Source organism: Clavelina lepadiformis, chromosome 2, assembly GCF_947623445.1.
Source record: "Clavelina lepadiformis chromosome 2, kaClaLepa1.1, whole genome shotgun sequence".
Taxonomy (NCBI): domain Eukaryota; kingdom Metazoa; phylum Chordata; class Ascidiacea; order Aplousobranchia; family Clavelinidae; genus Clavelina; species Clavelina lepadiformis.
Window position 1 is genome coordinate 15,079,227 of NC_135241.1, and position 16,441 is coordinate 15,095,667.

At 34.1% G+C, this 16,441-nt stretch overlaps 2 protein-coding genes and 1 long non-coding RNA gene across 5 annotated transcripts; 2 read left to right on the forward strand and 1 right to left on the reverse strand.

Moving 5' to 3' along the window:
* Positions 1-37: 37 nt before the first annotated feature.
* LOC143446222 (uncharacterized) lies at positions 38-8,466 on the forward strand. 3 transcript variants are annotated; one of them, XM_076945762.1, is made up of 14 exons: positions 38-179; positions 1,742-1,790; positions 1,892-2,024; positions 2,135-2,293; positions 2,388-2,548; positions 2,881-2,969; positions 3,065-3,209; positions 4,877-5,651; positions 5,867-6,032; positions 7,005-7,099; positions 7,217-7,314; positions 7,428-7,510; positions 7,742-7,831; positions 8,147-8,387. In XM_076945762.1, the coding sequence occupies exons 2-14, from the start codon at positions 1,746-1,748 to the stop codon at positions 8,385-8,387; spliced, it is 2,280 nt and encodes a 759-aa protein (XP_076801877.1). In that variant the 5' UTR covers positions 38-179; positions 1,742-1,745. The 3 variants fall into 3 exon arrangements, with proteins under 3 accessions (XP_076801877.1, XP_076801879.1, XP_076801876.1); XM_076945764.1 differs by lacking the exon at positions 38-179 and having other exon boundaries at positions 1,656-1,790; positions 8,147-8,240; positions 8,325-8,466; XM_076945761.1 differs by lacking the exon at positions 38-179 and having other exon boundaries at positions 1,656-1,790.
* Positions 8,083-10,837, reverse strand: LOC143446223 (coiled-coil domain-containing protein 93-like). Its single transcript, XM_076945765.1, has 3 exons — positions 9,211-10,837; positions 8,872-9,078; positions 8,083-8,716 (listed from the first exon to the last, which is right to left on the reverse strand). Exons 1-3 carry the CDS (start codon positions 10,768-10,770, stop codon positions 8,555-8,557), a joined length of 1,929 nt encoding a protein of 642 aa, XP_076801880.1. The 5' UTR covers positions 10,771-10,837; the 3' UTR covers positions 8,083-8,554.
* An 872-nt stretch (positions 10,838-11,709) lies between these two features.
* On the forward strand, positions 11,710-16,382 carry LOC143446226 (uncharacterized). The gene is made up of 7 exons (XR_013113904.1): positions 11,710-12,161; positions 13,390-13,447; positions 13,580-13,684; positions 13,810-14,187; positions 14,293-15,703; positions 15,842-15,987; positions 16,184-16,382. It is a non-coding gene; the product is annotated as an uncharacterized LOC143446226 (long non-coding RNA).
* Positions 16,383-16,441: the final 59 nt, after the last annotated feature.

Genomic DNA, 16,441 nt, shown 5'->3' on the forward strand with positions numbered 1-16,441 from the left:
CTGGTTGCAACATTTTGTAATTTTGTTTAAGTAAAAATATATATATTCTTTTACCATATATTGTATCAATGAAGTGACCTGTTACTCATGGTTTATTTGCTAATCAGTCGCTCACATCAAGCATAATTATCAAAGCTGGCAGGTTTGATTTGAAGTTGCTGAAAATGAGCTTTTTATCGGCAAGTATTTCTTCCCACATTATAACACTAATATACATTTTGTATAAAATAAAATGACTTTTAATTTTGTATTGTGGATTTTTTGTATTATTTCACAATGAATTTTTCTAATTGCCATTGAATACATTTCTGTTTGTTGTCATTGTAACATTATAGAATATTTTGTCCTGTAGTGAAATCCCAATACTTCGAACAATTTTCTCCCCAGGGCTAGAACATTGTATGGGGATAGTAACATTTCAGGAATACCAAAATGGCGTCACACATCTATCCTAAAATAAAAATACATCACATCCCACTTCCTTAATGATCAAATGAAACATAGTATTTAACAAACTCACTCATACAAACTGAAAGTAATCTATTACTGCAACCTCTCTAGTGTTCCTACTACGCACATTTTCTACCTTTTTTGCAAAATATTGGGTTATTAAAAAAAACGAATTTGGCCAATGTTGCAGACCACTACGAGCAAATTTGGTCTCTTAAATCTTGGTAGGAAGTAAGTAGCCTTGATTAATACATTTAAAACAGTAAGGCCACACTACATATATATATAGTGTTAGCTGTGAGACTCAAGAGATGACATGTACAAGGTCAAGATTCCATTTAATAGCTTTTGTATTTGCCAACACTACAGCTCTAATAGGTGTTCGTTTCCTGCCATTCGCATGTAGAAAATTTACTTTGTGTTTAGAGTATCTGTAGAAGAACTACCTGCTTTAGTGCAACAACTGATAAAAAAGTAAACAAATTTTCGCAGATATCCATACAAAATATTGCGAACATGTGTTGTGTTGGATTCATATATTATGCATAAGTTGAACTTGTATACTGCATGTCAGACATTTATTCATTCGCTAGCATTGATTATTTTTTGAACACAGTTGTGTTGTTTTGGCGTAATCCACTTATTTGAGGCTTTGTAAACTTTTTTCTAAAAAATTCTCTGTCAGAGTTGGATGCTGGGATTTCTGGGTTGAAGGGATACAATGCATTAAATCCGTTTCTGACAATTTTTGCTGCATGTGGTGGGAGTTACTGATTAATGAACTTTGAAAAAATTAGATTCCACTGTATTTGATTTTAAGTTCTCGTTTGCAAATTCATTGAAAAGATAGCATATTAAAGAAGACCTTTTTGCCAGTAAATAATGTTGCAATAATTTGTATGCTCGATGAATTCACGCTTTAACTTTAACTTCATCCCTGTGTATTATCAGAAATTCACAATAGTCAAAAATTTACAATTCAATGTGCATTTTCTTTTAAATTCATCTTTTGATTTGTATTTGCCTGTAAACTTGAGAGTATGAGACCATAACATTTACATTTTTTTATAAGGTTTAATATCATGTGTTATTTTATCGTGATTTTTATAGATTTATAGCTTTGCTTTGGTACTGATTTATCTCTATGATTCATCGCACACTAATTTCATTATAAAAATAGCTTTAACCATTCACGTAATTTACAACAGGAAAACACTAGAAACTATATGGCAATGAATTTTTGTTGAACTGTGATACAGTACTTGTAAAAGTTTCATTTTGCTTGTTGCAGCTTGATGGCACCTATAAAAATTAAAGAAATAGTTAAAGTGTCTTCAGAGGTATAAAGTTATTTTTTATTTAATTGTTTGCTTACCATTTTGTATTTTTGTGGTAATATCAAATATCTGCTTTTTATGGTGTTGTTGTATATAATGTTTAGGATGAAAGGTATCCAGCTGGCAATTTATTGGGTGATGGAAAATGGATGAGCAATGTTCAAACTCCCAAGATTGGTGAAGAGTTTATTGAGCTTATTTTTGATAAACATGCAAAAATACACTACATCGACATTGGTATATATTCTGCTACTTTTCAGTAGATGTACTTTTAGGCTACATTGTAAAATAATGTTGAAAAGCTTTTTTACTCATCAGCATTTATTTATGCTTTATCGGTTTTGCAGGCTACAGCAATGTTGCATCTTTAGAAATTCAAGTTGCTTCATCTCTATGGCCATCTTATCATGATTATATAACATTAATGTCTCCAGTCATTTTGCAAAATATGATGGATGCAAGAACCGGCAAAAACAAAGCAGGATGCAAAATGTTTAATTATAATGGTAAAAAATTGGAGAAATTGTTTACTTTTGCATGGTATGCTTGCAATTTAGACGCTAGCTGCAATTACAAATTAGTAAAATACTCCATATTTAGATCATTTAATCCAGGAAATTGCAAATCAACCATGGGACAAAGTTAAATTGTTATTTTTGCAACCACACGCTAGGAACAAACAAGTTTCTTTAGAGTTCATAAGATTTGGAAGTGCCAAATGCTCTTCTGTTTCTGCTGCTGTTTCTAAGGTTACGAATAAGGTGATTAACGCATTTATTTCCAACCTAAATAATGGCATTTATCTGCAAACAGTCAGCTATCTTATCACAGATTTGGAGTTTTGATATTTATGACACCTTAACTAACTTGTTCTGTTTTTATAATATTTTACTGACCTAACAGATCATGTTATGTTTGAAATGAATTTTCTAGTACCAACTAATATAATGTTACACTTCGATGGATTGCACCTATTAAGCTTTGCCAAAATTGACCATTTGTGTAACAGTATAAACTTGACTCAGTGTGTTATTAATTTTTGTGTTCATGACATGTTATCACTAGTTTATGGTCATAATCTTCATGTTTACAGAAGCAAATTGCTGAATATTGCAGTAAAACTCCACCTTCTAATTGGAAAACATCACATTTAAACAAAGTACTTAAATCTTTGGAACAAAGGTATTCCTTATAAAAAAGATATATAACCATAAAATTACTTTTTCGTATTACAAACACAAAAAACTTTTGATTACTGTGTTTGAAATTTCATTCAGCAACAATGATGTCAAAAAGAGCCCTTTACGCTTTGTTACAAAACTACAGCAGTTTTCTTCAAATGACCGAGGAATGTACAGTGGTGTGGGCTTGGAACGATCTGCTAAAATGCTTTTAGCATCAAAAACCATCATACATAAAAATGTGAATACTAACATATTATCTGTAAAGATATCCACTCAATCCAGGTCCAAAAAAGTATTCAGCTTATTCAAGATTTTGTTAATATACAACTAAAATATTTTGGCAACCTTTTCCAAATTTATTTAATATTGTTACTGTCCAAACTTCCAAAAATATCATAGCTATCATCAAATTGTAATTTTTAAAATTCTTTCCTTGCGGGACAATTCCAATTGTATATTATTGTGATCCTCTTTCGAATAGCACCAAACACATAATTATTCATATATTCAACACATTATTATTCATATATTATTCAAGATAATTTTTTATAGATGTAACCTATTCCAGAAAGATGTTTTTTAACCTTAATATGGTTGTTTTTACCTTGGTCTGCTGGGTGACGGATTTTGCCTAAGGCTGTGGTCAGGAATCTGTTGGCCGCTCCCCAATTTTGGACCTTTAGCCAAATTATAATGAGCCACTTTTGTCATTTCAATTTCTGTGGTTGTTTACAGTCATTACCACAAACATCTAAAAAATAATCTAAACTACCTTGTACTAACCCTCCGTGTAAATGACAGCAATTCTTATGTTACAATGAGAACCATTGTGATTGGAACAATAGTCCAGGCAATTTATCAAACAGATCTCAGTCAATTTAAAACAGGGGTGTCCAAACTTTTTCGCCAAAAGGCCACAAGCGATTTACGAACGATTGCGCTGGCCACTTGAGTGTTTACTGCTAATTTCTAATTAAAACCCTCACACCAAAAATCTAATCTTAGAAAAACATATTATCCTCTTACAATTATAAGAACAATAAACATACCAAGATATAGTAAATTAAACAGAGTTTTTACTACACGTTGACATTTCAATGTGTAGTTTGGCACTGTTTTCTCTAACAAGTTTGGCAATATTTGATGAGATGGACGATGTAGCAATGCGAAGCGAGTTTTCCATATGGCTATCAGAAATTAGTATCGGTAAACAAACAATAAATGTCAATTTCTCGGAATGTAAGTTTCCCATAAATTACGTAGGCGGTTCAGTTGATAATATAAGTCTTCGACAAATACCGCGTGGGCCACGGGTTGGACACCCCTGACCTGAAATCAAACCTCATAATTAAGACTACGGTAGTCAGAAAAACTGACTGCTATTGATATACCAGCTTACACTTGTACCAACCAATGAATTTTTTGGTTTCAAACGGCCACAATACAACTTAACTTTAGTTGCGGAGTTGCGGCAGACCACAACGTCATAACAGTAGCTTACATTGATGGTGTGAGTATATTTTCATTTTTCATGATACTGTTAATAAGCTTTTTGATTAGTGGTACAGTACACCTTTTGTGTGTTTATGGTTATAACTGCAGCAAATCGTACAGATTTATTGCTGCTAATTTTTTTTTGGATTCTGATTATTTCACTGAGTGCAGATTTAATGTGCATTAGAGCTTTTCTATTTTTGGTTCATATGGAAAGTTTTAGCAATACATTATTGTCAAGATATTGGAATTGGTTGAATACTTTCTGGACAGGCGGCAATAATGTACTTTACATACATATAAATTTTTATTATTGATATTTATTACGCTGAAGCCCGCACAGTTTATTTTATAGCTTATCTTTGTGTGCTCATTTGGATTCAATCATAAAACTTGTTTCTATGTTTGTAGAAAAAAACTCCTACAAAAAATGATGATGAAATAGTTTATAAAAAGAAGCAGAAAACACCTAAATCTGAAAATTTGTTAAGACACTCACCCAATAACGTTTTGAAGAAGCCCCGTGCCAAAAATGACATTTTACAGATTGATTGTGCAGAAACAAAAACTAAGAATAAGATACCTGAGCAATGTTCAAAGCCAATAGTGTGTGGGTCTTTTGCAACAGATATCAAAACTGATCTTTTAAACTTGGTCGACAAAGATCCTAGAAACAACCACTGTGAAAGAGGTCAGTTAAAGCCAAGCACAGCAAGCAAACGTATTGTTGAAGACGTTGTGCATAATACATTGCCAGATGATGATTTACATATTGGAAGAAGAAAAGTGATGGCCAAGTTTTCAGATTTACCACTTAGCTTGGATCAAAATTTAAAGACAGAATTCTGTAAAAAATCTGCTAATACTAGTTTTCAAAAGTCAAGCACATCTCTTTTACCAAAACAACTACATACTACCTCCTGTTCTCCATGCCGATTAGATGAGCTTACCAAAGAGACTAACGAGATTGAAGTAATTCATGATGTTATAGTTTGCAATTCTAAAAAGGTGAATAAACTTCAAAATTGTACTGAAGATGGTTCTCATGAACATGAAGCAAAGTCCAGCTCTTCCAATGAACAAGTTTATACAGACACGCAGATAAAACAGCTCAAGAAAGCTATTAAGCGATTTTTCAATCTCCTTGACTGGGTAACATTTAATCCTTCAATACAAAAAGTAAAAGGTAAATGAGTTTGAATTCCAGTAATACTGAAATTTCTTCATGTACGAGTTGCAATTGTTGTTTCGATACCCTGTTTTTGCTTTTTGTTCGATTTGTCGGTGTAATCCTAAGTTTTATATGCGAGATAAAAAACCTTTATAAATAGGGTACCTGTATTTAAAGTATAGGAATTTTTTTGCACTATTCACACCTATTTAAGAGTGAACTTTGTGCAGATCTTCGGAAGCAGTTTGAGGAAAAACATGATATAAAATTAAACAGAGATGGACGAGAGTATTTTCGGGATGTGACAGCAAGATTTATGTCATTAGCATTGAACACTCAAGAATTCAAAAAAGTGAAAGCAGTTGGTCGAGGAATAAAAAGAAAATCAACGGATATGTTAGTTTAAACATTTTTTGTCTTGAAAATTCAACAAAATGTGTATGTTACGTACAGTTGCAGTAACTTGGCCTCAGCCAAGTAATGTAATTCTTCCATGTTGCCTTTGTTTGGAGTATTTGTTGTTGCACAGTAAGATAATATTTTATGGTTACTAATGAATTTGGTAAAGTGGGAAAGATTGCAGTGTGCCTTTTTTACCTGTGAGGAACAGCTTAACTTTTAATACAGTGCTTTTACCACTTTATCTGCCACTTGGTAACACAACTTTCTTGCCTTGTGTATAATTATGATGTAATTAATGTCATTTCATGCATTGGAGTCTTGGTTTCATTGAATAAGGGTATTCTGACAAACTGAGTTAAGGGCTTTCGCAAAACCGCTTTTATTATAAATATTAGTATTCAATCATACAAAAGTACCTTTTTACAAACGCTAAGGATTAAGATAAAGATTTTCCTGAAAAGAGTTTTTGACAAATTAAAATTCACCTCTTTATAGTGTTGTTAAAAAGTGTATGGTACAATTATGGATCCAGGTTTGAAAATACAGTAACTTTATTTGTTTTGGGAAACAGTTAGAAAAGTGTATAATAAAAGCATAGGTAAGAGAAATATTTCAACACGCTGGTATCATACCAAATTGCCCAGGATCAAAAAAGATTGATACTCTGTTATCGTTAGCATGCCCATCTGAGATATTTAGTTACGTTGCTACTAGTGATTTCAGTTAACGCTGCCAAATATTGCACAAAAACTACATAATAAATCAAATAAAAGATGTGAACAACAAAAAATTAATGCTTAAGAGTTTCAATACTTGAGGTTAAATTGTTACGACTGAAACATCATCGCTATGTTGTTCAAATAGTTTTATTAATTTAAGGCTGAAGATTCTGATACTATTTCATGTTGGAGACATAATTAGTTCATGGACAATGACGCTATTTCACAATTATTATTTTGTTTTTAGATTGGATGAAACAATATCTCATTGTGAGCAGTCACCCTCAAAAGTTCCGAACAATAATAGTGACCAAGAAAAAGTGCAATGCCCAATTTGTTTCAGTATGTTAGTGCTGTGATTTTGCAGTTAATCAGGAAAAAAACTTGGTTTTTACCGTAATAATATTTGAATACAGCACTCGGATAAAATTCATAATTAATTATTATTCACATTGTCAGATTTTTTTGAATTATATCACATTGACTTTCATGCTTCTACTTGTGGTACATCTGGGGCAGACGATATTACATATGATGACTATCCACCTGAAGTGCAGGTTTAAATATAAATATCTACATTTACCCTTATTCTTTTTGAGGGTCTATCAAATCATTAAGTGAATGTTAGTGTATTTCATGGATCATTTACAGTTACAGCATTTTTGCACAGAATGCTGTAAAAACAGACGTAGACTGTTCCGAAAGCTCGTGTTTAAGCATACAAGAACAGAAAAAATGGATAAATTTTAGCAAGTAAGTAATTTCACATGTAATTACATGAAAGAATTTTGTATTCTATGGTTTGAATGCATTACATAAGCAAATCATTTTGTGTTCCTAAATTGTCTGCAACGCTGCAGTGTTCTCAAGTTTAAGAGCATTTGTTTGAAAACAGATCGAGACTAATGCTATACTGTTATACAAGTGATGGGAAATTGATTTTATCATCCAGCCTACATGATAATAGTTTATGATTGTTTGCAGAGAACCCAAGCCTTATCAAAAAAGGTTAAACTGTAAAGATTTTTCTGGTTGTATGTTGGTCAAATGCCCATCATGTGGACAAAAGTACAAGTAAGATATAATTCTGATTCACTCGAAATAGCACCCATGTAACATTAACACTTCGTACTCAATTAAAACTGATTCATTTTGATTAGAAATCCTGGTCAATTTTGTTAACAACTAAACCACTTAATAAGATTTACTACACGTCAATTTATACCCATGGGTGTGATTGTGAGACTGTGGTTAGCGATAACTCCATTATGGTTTATATGGACTTTCTGTGTGGAATAAGAAATGTTACACAGTACTACAGAAGGTATGCATTAGCTGAGTTTATTCTTAAATGGTAAACTGTTCAAACTAACACAAACTCGTTTTCAGATCATCAGAAATACAACTTCATAGTGATGATTGTGTGGAAAAGGTTAACAGTGGTTGCACAAGAATGGGATTATACCTTGTTTCCAAAAAAGCTGTAAGTTTTAAATTACATGTCTTGAAAATTGTTTCAGTTCTTAGCCTGTTAGGGAATTGTTTAAATACAACCATTTTATTGCAGGCCAAACCAACAGCTGCCAATTCAAAAAGTACTGATAGTGGTGAAACTATTGTTTTGGATTAGGGAAAACAACTCAAGTATTTGCAGTGATCAACATTCACGAAGTATAGTGGGATCAATAAATGTTACAGGATATTGCACATTACGCTTACATATTGCAGAACATGAATGATCATGAGAAATTTGTCGTATTATCTCGGAAACAGTATAGTATTCAGTACATATAATGTTTAGTTCACATTTAATTTATTATGAAGTATTTCATTTTTTCTACATTCTTCTTGGAAATTCCTAATGGTCTTTACATACAGTCGGTGTTTTTCAACAAGCTCCATATATTTCTCGTTGAGTTCATCTCTTTTCATTTTTTCCATTTGACGCTTTTTTTCCACCTGTGTAAGCAATGAATTTTCATTTAGTGATCCTTTTGTGTATTCGACAGAACATATTGAAATAAAATGAAATATTTGTATTGTACCAAAAATGCCAGTATATTCTGTTATGCCAATTTTAGTAAGATGTATTCAAGCTTTTATCATCACATAACCTTAATTTTGTTTGCCTTGACACTTTCAACAATGTTTGAAAACTGCTTAAGATATTGTTGCATGCTCGATGAAGAACTTTTTGCGGTTTGAAAATTGTCGAAGATAGAGTCTAAAAGATCCGCCTCCTTTTCCAGATATCTTTCTGAATCATCAAGTGTATTATACATTGTATAAAACTGCTTTGTTTCAATGTGAGTTGATGCAATCTAAAACGAAGAGGATGCTATATATTGCTTTGCTTCACAGAAATATTGGCTAAACTTACAATTACAGTACATTGATAGAGCTAATTGTGCAAACTACATAGTACATATATTTTGGAACGAAAAGTGGCTTACTTGGTCATAAAGTTCCACAAATCTCCTTTGGTATTGAGTTAGTTCTGCTCTTGTCGGAACTTCATCAATCTTTCTTGTCAAAGATGCTGCTTGGCGACTTTTAGCTGCTAGCAGAAGTCTAATTTTTGCTAGCTTGTTTGTGTCTTCCTTCCATTGCTTATTAATGATGCTAATATTATCATCATCAGTTGCAGTTTGTAAGTTACTTTCATCCTTTAGCTTCTCTTTTTCACCATTTAGTCTTGCAGATTCTTCCTTACAATGATGCTTAAATAAGGCCTCCTGTTGTTTCAGATTCTCATTCATTGATATCAAATTTCGAAGATTTTGCAGAGTGTCCTTGTTAGCATTTTGCTCAACTTCTTCGAATTCTTGAATTTTTTCTTCCATACTTTGCTTTTGACCTTTGAGATTAATTAACTTCTTTGTCAGCTCCGCATGCTGGACCAATATTTCCTGAAACTGACTTTCAGATTCTTTTACAAGTTCCATTTTTACATCTACTCTGTCTCGTAATGCCTGCATTCTTTTGAAATGATGTTGGGCTGGTGTGGTAGTTTTAGTTTTGGCCATTGCTTCCATGTCCAGTTTCTTCTGAGCAAACAGATTTGATATTTCTTGTATCTCACCTGACTGCATTTCTACTATTGAGCCAACCACTTTGGTAGCTAATTTTCCTTCAATTTCTCTTCCACTCATTTCCGACATACCTCCCATTAAAATGTCTAAAGTTTTTTCTTGAGCAAGCCTGATATTTTCTTCTTCATCTATATCATTTTCATTAGTGTTAACTTTTACCTTTGTGAATGCAGATTCCAGTTCATCCTTGATATCTAAATTTTCATGTGCACCTTTGGTCTCTTTGAATTTCATGGATGGCTTTCCAACTGTTGCAGATCTCCTTCCATATTCCAGCAAAGTAGAAGATACCTTTGCTTCCTCAGTAACAAGGGAACTCTTTTCATCTCTCTTGTATTTTCTTATTGGTCGATAGATATTCTGCAAGGTTGACATTACTTCTCGTATAAAATAATATTGTTCATCCAATTTTATGTCTTGAATCATCTTATGATGTTTATTAAATTGTGAAATGCTGTATGCCCTAATGTGATCACCGGTTTCCTCTCTAGTTTCAATGACTTTTTTAACAAGCCATTGAATTACTGGAAATATGCTTTTAAAGTCAAGACCTTGGATTTGATGGGGTTCAATTCGATTGGGGCATTTCATTTTGGGTAATACACGAACAATTTTTTCTGTCAGGGATATCTTTTGACCAATAGTAGAATTCTCATGAAATAATAAATCTACATCAATGTCAAAATTGCAGTTTGTAATACACCAAGTCATGCCACCAACTACTTTATCAAATGGGGAAAGGCCTTTGATGCGTGCACGAAAATATCCAGCAGCGATGAGCAAATCAATAATTTCCTTGAATCGAACTTCTTGCTCTTCATCTTCTCTTGTTTCTACTCTGATTTTCTGGCCTTCTTGATCATATTCAATCCCAACTTTGGAGCTTGCTCTGCCTCTGACAAACAAGCTTGAAGATGCCATGTTACAAGTAAGTAAGGTAAATGGTTACAATAACGTTTCTAGATCTCTTCAAATAATGGAAAAAAAGGAAATAAGTGTACTGCATAAACCACTTCAACATTCCCATATAGTCTAGTGTGCAATGACATGCGGCAACTTGCCAAGTGTGCCACAAAACTTTTACAACTGCGAAGTTCTAACAAATGCAACTGAGAGGAAGAAGTGGGTTTCAAAGAGCTAACAAATGCGAGTACCATTGTGGATAAATTGTGTTGAAAACCACTTTTTATTGAATGTTTACCGTAAGTTACTAAATAACGCTGAAAGTGCTATAAAACTTGCATTAAAGGCAAGTATAATGTACAAGTTGGAAAAATAAGACACAAATTTTTTTGTGATCGAATGGGTGTTGCCTTCAGTTTGCTTAGTTTTAAATGGCATTTAAACAACCAGCGACTTTGCCTGATTCGTTTATTGTAAACTGGCGTGAATGTGTAAAAGTCGTACACGTTGTTCAGTCTTTAGCGTGCGGGTGCCACACGTACAATAAATAAACAACGAATTGAGACTTCAGCGCAGGCCATCGCGCCAATATTTGCGTCTTTGCACGCAGTCACGTACGAGTTGACGAAAACTGCCATACTTTCTAGCCGGGGCTATGTAAAGGTTATATGAAAATGATTACGTGTACAAATTAAAAAATGTAGCTGACCATCTGTAGGCTAATTGTTCTGTCTTCACAAAACAGTGTAAAACCTCAACAAAAACTTATAATCACTGACAGGCACCACCGTCATTCTGGCAGAATCATAGCTTCCAAAATGACAGCAGAGTTTCCGTTTATTTTTTATAAACTATATACAGTAGACTCATTAATTTATTTTTCAGCGCTCAATAAGTTTACTCTTATTAGTAAGTGTTCTGTTGATGGAACCCAACTAGTTGAACAGGTAGGCTATAATTTAAGTTGTTGGTTGATGTTAACTTTTGGCTTAATGGTAAACTGGCTAATGGTTTTAATGTGGTATGCCTAGTCGTGACTTGTCTGTTTTTTAACATCGCCTGTAAATACTTTTGGTTACGGTATTTCGATGTCAGCAGTCAAACGTTATTATTGATATTAATAAGAAAATTCTTTGTATTAGCATTATGAATTGCATGGCCTAGGCATAAGGTAAAATTGCTGAATGCTGATAGGCTAAAATGTCAGGTTTTTCTATCATTTTAGGCCTATAAGGTTGATGCAATGCAGAAGTCTGGAAGTGAAGCTTCTTTGTAGACTATAGCCCATTAGCTAGCTTAGCTTAAGAACAGGTTGCATATAGTTGAAAAAAGAAAATCCCAATGGGTTGCACTTGCACTGTCTCAATAACCAAGTCAGCAACTGTATGGATAACAGTCTACAAACCTAAGTAAAAGCATAAATGTAGAAATTTGTTTGTTTTCCAAAATAAATGTGCATGTAATTGTATTGTATGTACTCGGTAAATGCACTTACCTGCCCAAGATGTTGAAATAGTTATTAAGTGTTTTTTGCTCTGCATGCTTAACATGTTATATATTTAGTGTAAATAGGAAACATTTGTCAAATTGCAAATATCTTTTGGGGTTGACAAAATACTAAGTTATGACAGAGAAATGGGGTGTTTTGTGAAAGATCTTCTCTCTAAATCAAAATCAGTGGTGAGATTCAGCCGGTTTGTGCGAACCGGTTCTTGGAATTTTAATGATCTCTGCGAACCTGTTGTTACGAGCGTATGTATAGGCCTATGTGTGTATCGTCTCCGGGTCATATGGCATGCTGCTAGTGAGAGAACCGGATGTTAAAATATTTTAATCCCACCACTGGTTAAAATTGTTTGAAAGTTGTTCAATTAGTATTGTAATTACTGTTTTAAAAGTCAACTCAGCCCTTTAAAACATACATGAAGATTGTTTATGATTTTAATGTGGTTAAGCTCCTATCTGTCTATATTGAAGGCATGTTCTATGGTTGTTCAAGTCTCATTTTTTAATTCTCACATTCTCTTTTTCTAATTTCTCTTGTGCTTTCACTGTATTTAAGTTTTATCACATTCATTACTATCGCTCCAAGTGTATCAACTGAATTCGTGTCTGACACTCCAATATATCTATTTGTGTAAATCATAATTTTCTGTTAATGGGCTTTCCAACCATGCCACTGAGGCAGCCCTTTCATGGTCGTTAGGTTTTTTTCACCAGGACCTTCCCCAATAGGCATATTGTACCTGGATAATGGGTAACGCTTGTTTGATAAAAGCAATGGTTACACTAAAAAGTAGTATTTATAGTGAAACATAAATACTAAACAAGCACAGCAATTATGATACTGTGCACTTTATATACAAACGGACAAAGTGAACATAAAAGAATGTGGAGCCAACCAGATTCATCATCATTAGAATAACATCTAAGAATGTACAAACATGGGACTGGCAGAGGCTGCACATGGCATGGAAAAATCTAGTGAACTGGCAGCATCGCAGTGGTACATCTGACAAGCACATACAAATTTTTTTCCATAATCTTTATATACAATCATGTCCAAGTTCTGGTATGCACTTATACTATCGTATATCTTGTAAAATGTATGTGAACAACTTTAAATTTCATCCACAGACGTTATGATTGGGAAATTCAACTTCTTGGAAGCACTATTGTGGTCCAAGTGATAGAGGTGCATAGTGAGATAAATTACTGCTTCTACGTCTAACACCCATACAAGGTAATCATTACAGCTACACTGATACCTTTCAAAATACTGAGCTAGCTCTTTGCGTTTATCCAGTATAATTTCTTTTATGTAAAGGTTGCCCACAGTGATACGGGAAATAACAGAGTTGTCGATCCATCGCTTCCTCACTTGTTGCACACACAGTCTGCTGCGAACAAACTCCATGAGATTTAATACAAGGTTGCTATTGAGATCTTCCTCTGTGTACTTAACTTTAGAATCATAAAGCTTTAATTTTGTCATTGAACATTGTAGAAAGAGATAGTGGCGATAAGCAAACATGTTTGACTTGGCATTTTCTACAGAAAACTGTATAAGGTCAATGAGTGGATGGGCAATATTGTCCAGAACGGCCATCAGCAGATCCTTCCAGTGTTTACCATCCTCACCTTCCAAGTTGTACTGTGGCTGAAATTCCTCAAGCTCATTTGTTGTGATTATCTCCATGTCAGGGATACATTTCGGTCGTTTTCGCAGTTTGATGATTTTTTTACAATGCTGAGACTTGTTTTCTTTCATGAAAGCAGTGTTCTTGTAGACGTCTTTATCATGTTTCGGAATATTGGCTGTTTTTTTGTAAAAAAAATATAGCCACAGCGATTAATCTTGGAACGAACTGCATCATATTCCACTATTCCCACATCCACACCATCACACTGGACCACTCTTTTCTCACACATGATGTAAGTAATATAGTGCCCTTTTCCCTCACCAAGTTTATATAGTAGTTTTCCTTTTGTACTGGGTATAGTTAATTCACGATTAGGAACCACAATCTTTTCTGACAGTGACTTTGAATCACGTCTTCCCAATCCTATCACAAGCAGCTCTGACATAGAAATGGACCTTCCTTGAATATTTATGCTCATCATAGGATTCCCAGGACATGAGGAACATCCTTTGGAAGTTAAGCATGTGAAGTGTTCAGCGATATAGAGACTTAACATTGAGCCGTTTCTTACCTTATTGTACAAAGGCAGCAAAAGACTTCTCTTGTTTCCATCACAAAATGAATTGTGCGCTCCACATAGTTGACATAAAAATTCCCACCTGAACAGCATTTCTGTGCTATAGCCGAACTTGGTTAGAATTCCTGACAAGTGCCACATTTCATAAAATTCTAAAGCATCTTGCTGCTGAAACATGACAAAGTTGCAAGAAATACAAACTTCAGTAAGAACTGTCTGAAGGAGGTGTTCATTTATTTTTTGTCGAAATTGCAGGTCACGAAAGAGCATCAATGCGTTTTGCCATTCTTGTGGGCATTCACTAAGGAGCGACTTAGTTATGTATTGGTTGTCGATCAGGAAAATAATTGCATGTACCATGCAATTAAACCAACAAGAATTACCAACATTTGGCAAACCAAATTTTAGCTCTAAGATGCTTGACTTAGCAGCAAGGAACAATCGGACATCACTATTCAACGCTTCGACAAACAATGAATATATGATCCAACACCTGAAATCATTGATATCAGCTTTCGCTGCATTTAAAAGATTCTTAGAGCAAATTGCATCAACTGTGATGCACACACAGACTCCGCAACTACTGCTGTCTCGCTGTGTCATGACACGCTCCTTAGCGAAAATTATTTTTTTCTTGTCCACATTGTCAAATTGACCTAGAAAATCAATCACCTTTGATTCAATTTTGGACACTAGACTTCTACATTGTTCAGGGACAGAATTGTACAACGTTAAGTGGTTTTTTATTTGATCATAGCAAAGCAACAAAAAGTGGTTATTCCATAGCAGCGGAAAGAAGAGGATTTTTCTTAACTTTTTGTTGCCTTCTGTAATGCCATGAGCCGGAGTGGAAGTTTTCCAACTTTTTGGAAGAAACCCATGAAGCACTTGAGTTGTCATGTCACAATCAACAGCGCCGAAAATAAGTTTTCCAGTTTTTTCATAGCAGGATTGCATTGTGCTAGATACATATGAATCAACCAGAAATTTAGTTAACCAGCCTATCTGAAAGGGAGATTGAACATGTTCTTTCATGGCGGTCACAATAGTGTTTTGAAGACAAGTGCTGCAGCTAAGTATATCCAGCCACAGGACTTTCTTTGTGCTTTTAGTTTCAAGTGCCATGTTGCACAACAGCCCAATCACGAATGGTGTCCGCCATACTGTTGAAGCATAATGCTTAATTTCCAGTAACTCTAGATCTGAAAAATGCTACTCAATAATTCCCTGGGTAAGATTATCGTGAAATACCGTTTTCAATTTTTTGTCTTTGAGCTTTTCAAATATTTTTTTATAATCACAATACATTTTTGATTCAATGCTACTGTGACGGGACAAATCACCTAACATTAACTGTGATGTTGTGCAGATGCGACTGATAATTATACGAATCATCTGATCACAAAATTCTTCACCATAGTACGGATTTTTTTCAACCACTGTTTGATGTTGTACATTGTGTTTGGCGTACGCATCTGAGGAGCGGAAATCTGCAACTTGACCTAAATAACGCAGGTAAAATTTTGAATTCAGTTCTTGTTTTCGATCGTCTGTTCTATTGCAAAAGTAGTCAGATTCTTTATGTTCGTCATTGTTGTCTACTTCTAGTGTCTGGCAATGTCTAGCTAAAGTTCCATCTTTGTCATGATGCTTAAGATGTTCGAAATGCTCTTTAACATCACTTGATGACATTTTGCAATTTGTTATGTAGATTATTCCATCCATGATCCTGTCCAACTGATCCAACGTATTGCATGAAAACAGAAAACTTATCCAATACATTGCTACGAAGTTGTGCTTTTTGCCATAGTACTTACGAACTGTATTTTTTGCAGCTCTCATTGCGTGGCTTAAACAGTTGTGAACGAATATTTTGCTTAAATCGTTACAACGAGCATCACCTGATACTATTCTCGTCTTGATTCGTTGCAGGTAGATGGTAGATCTTAACATAATACCCTGTAACGCT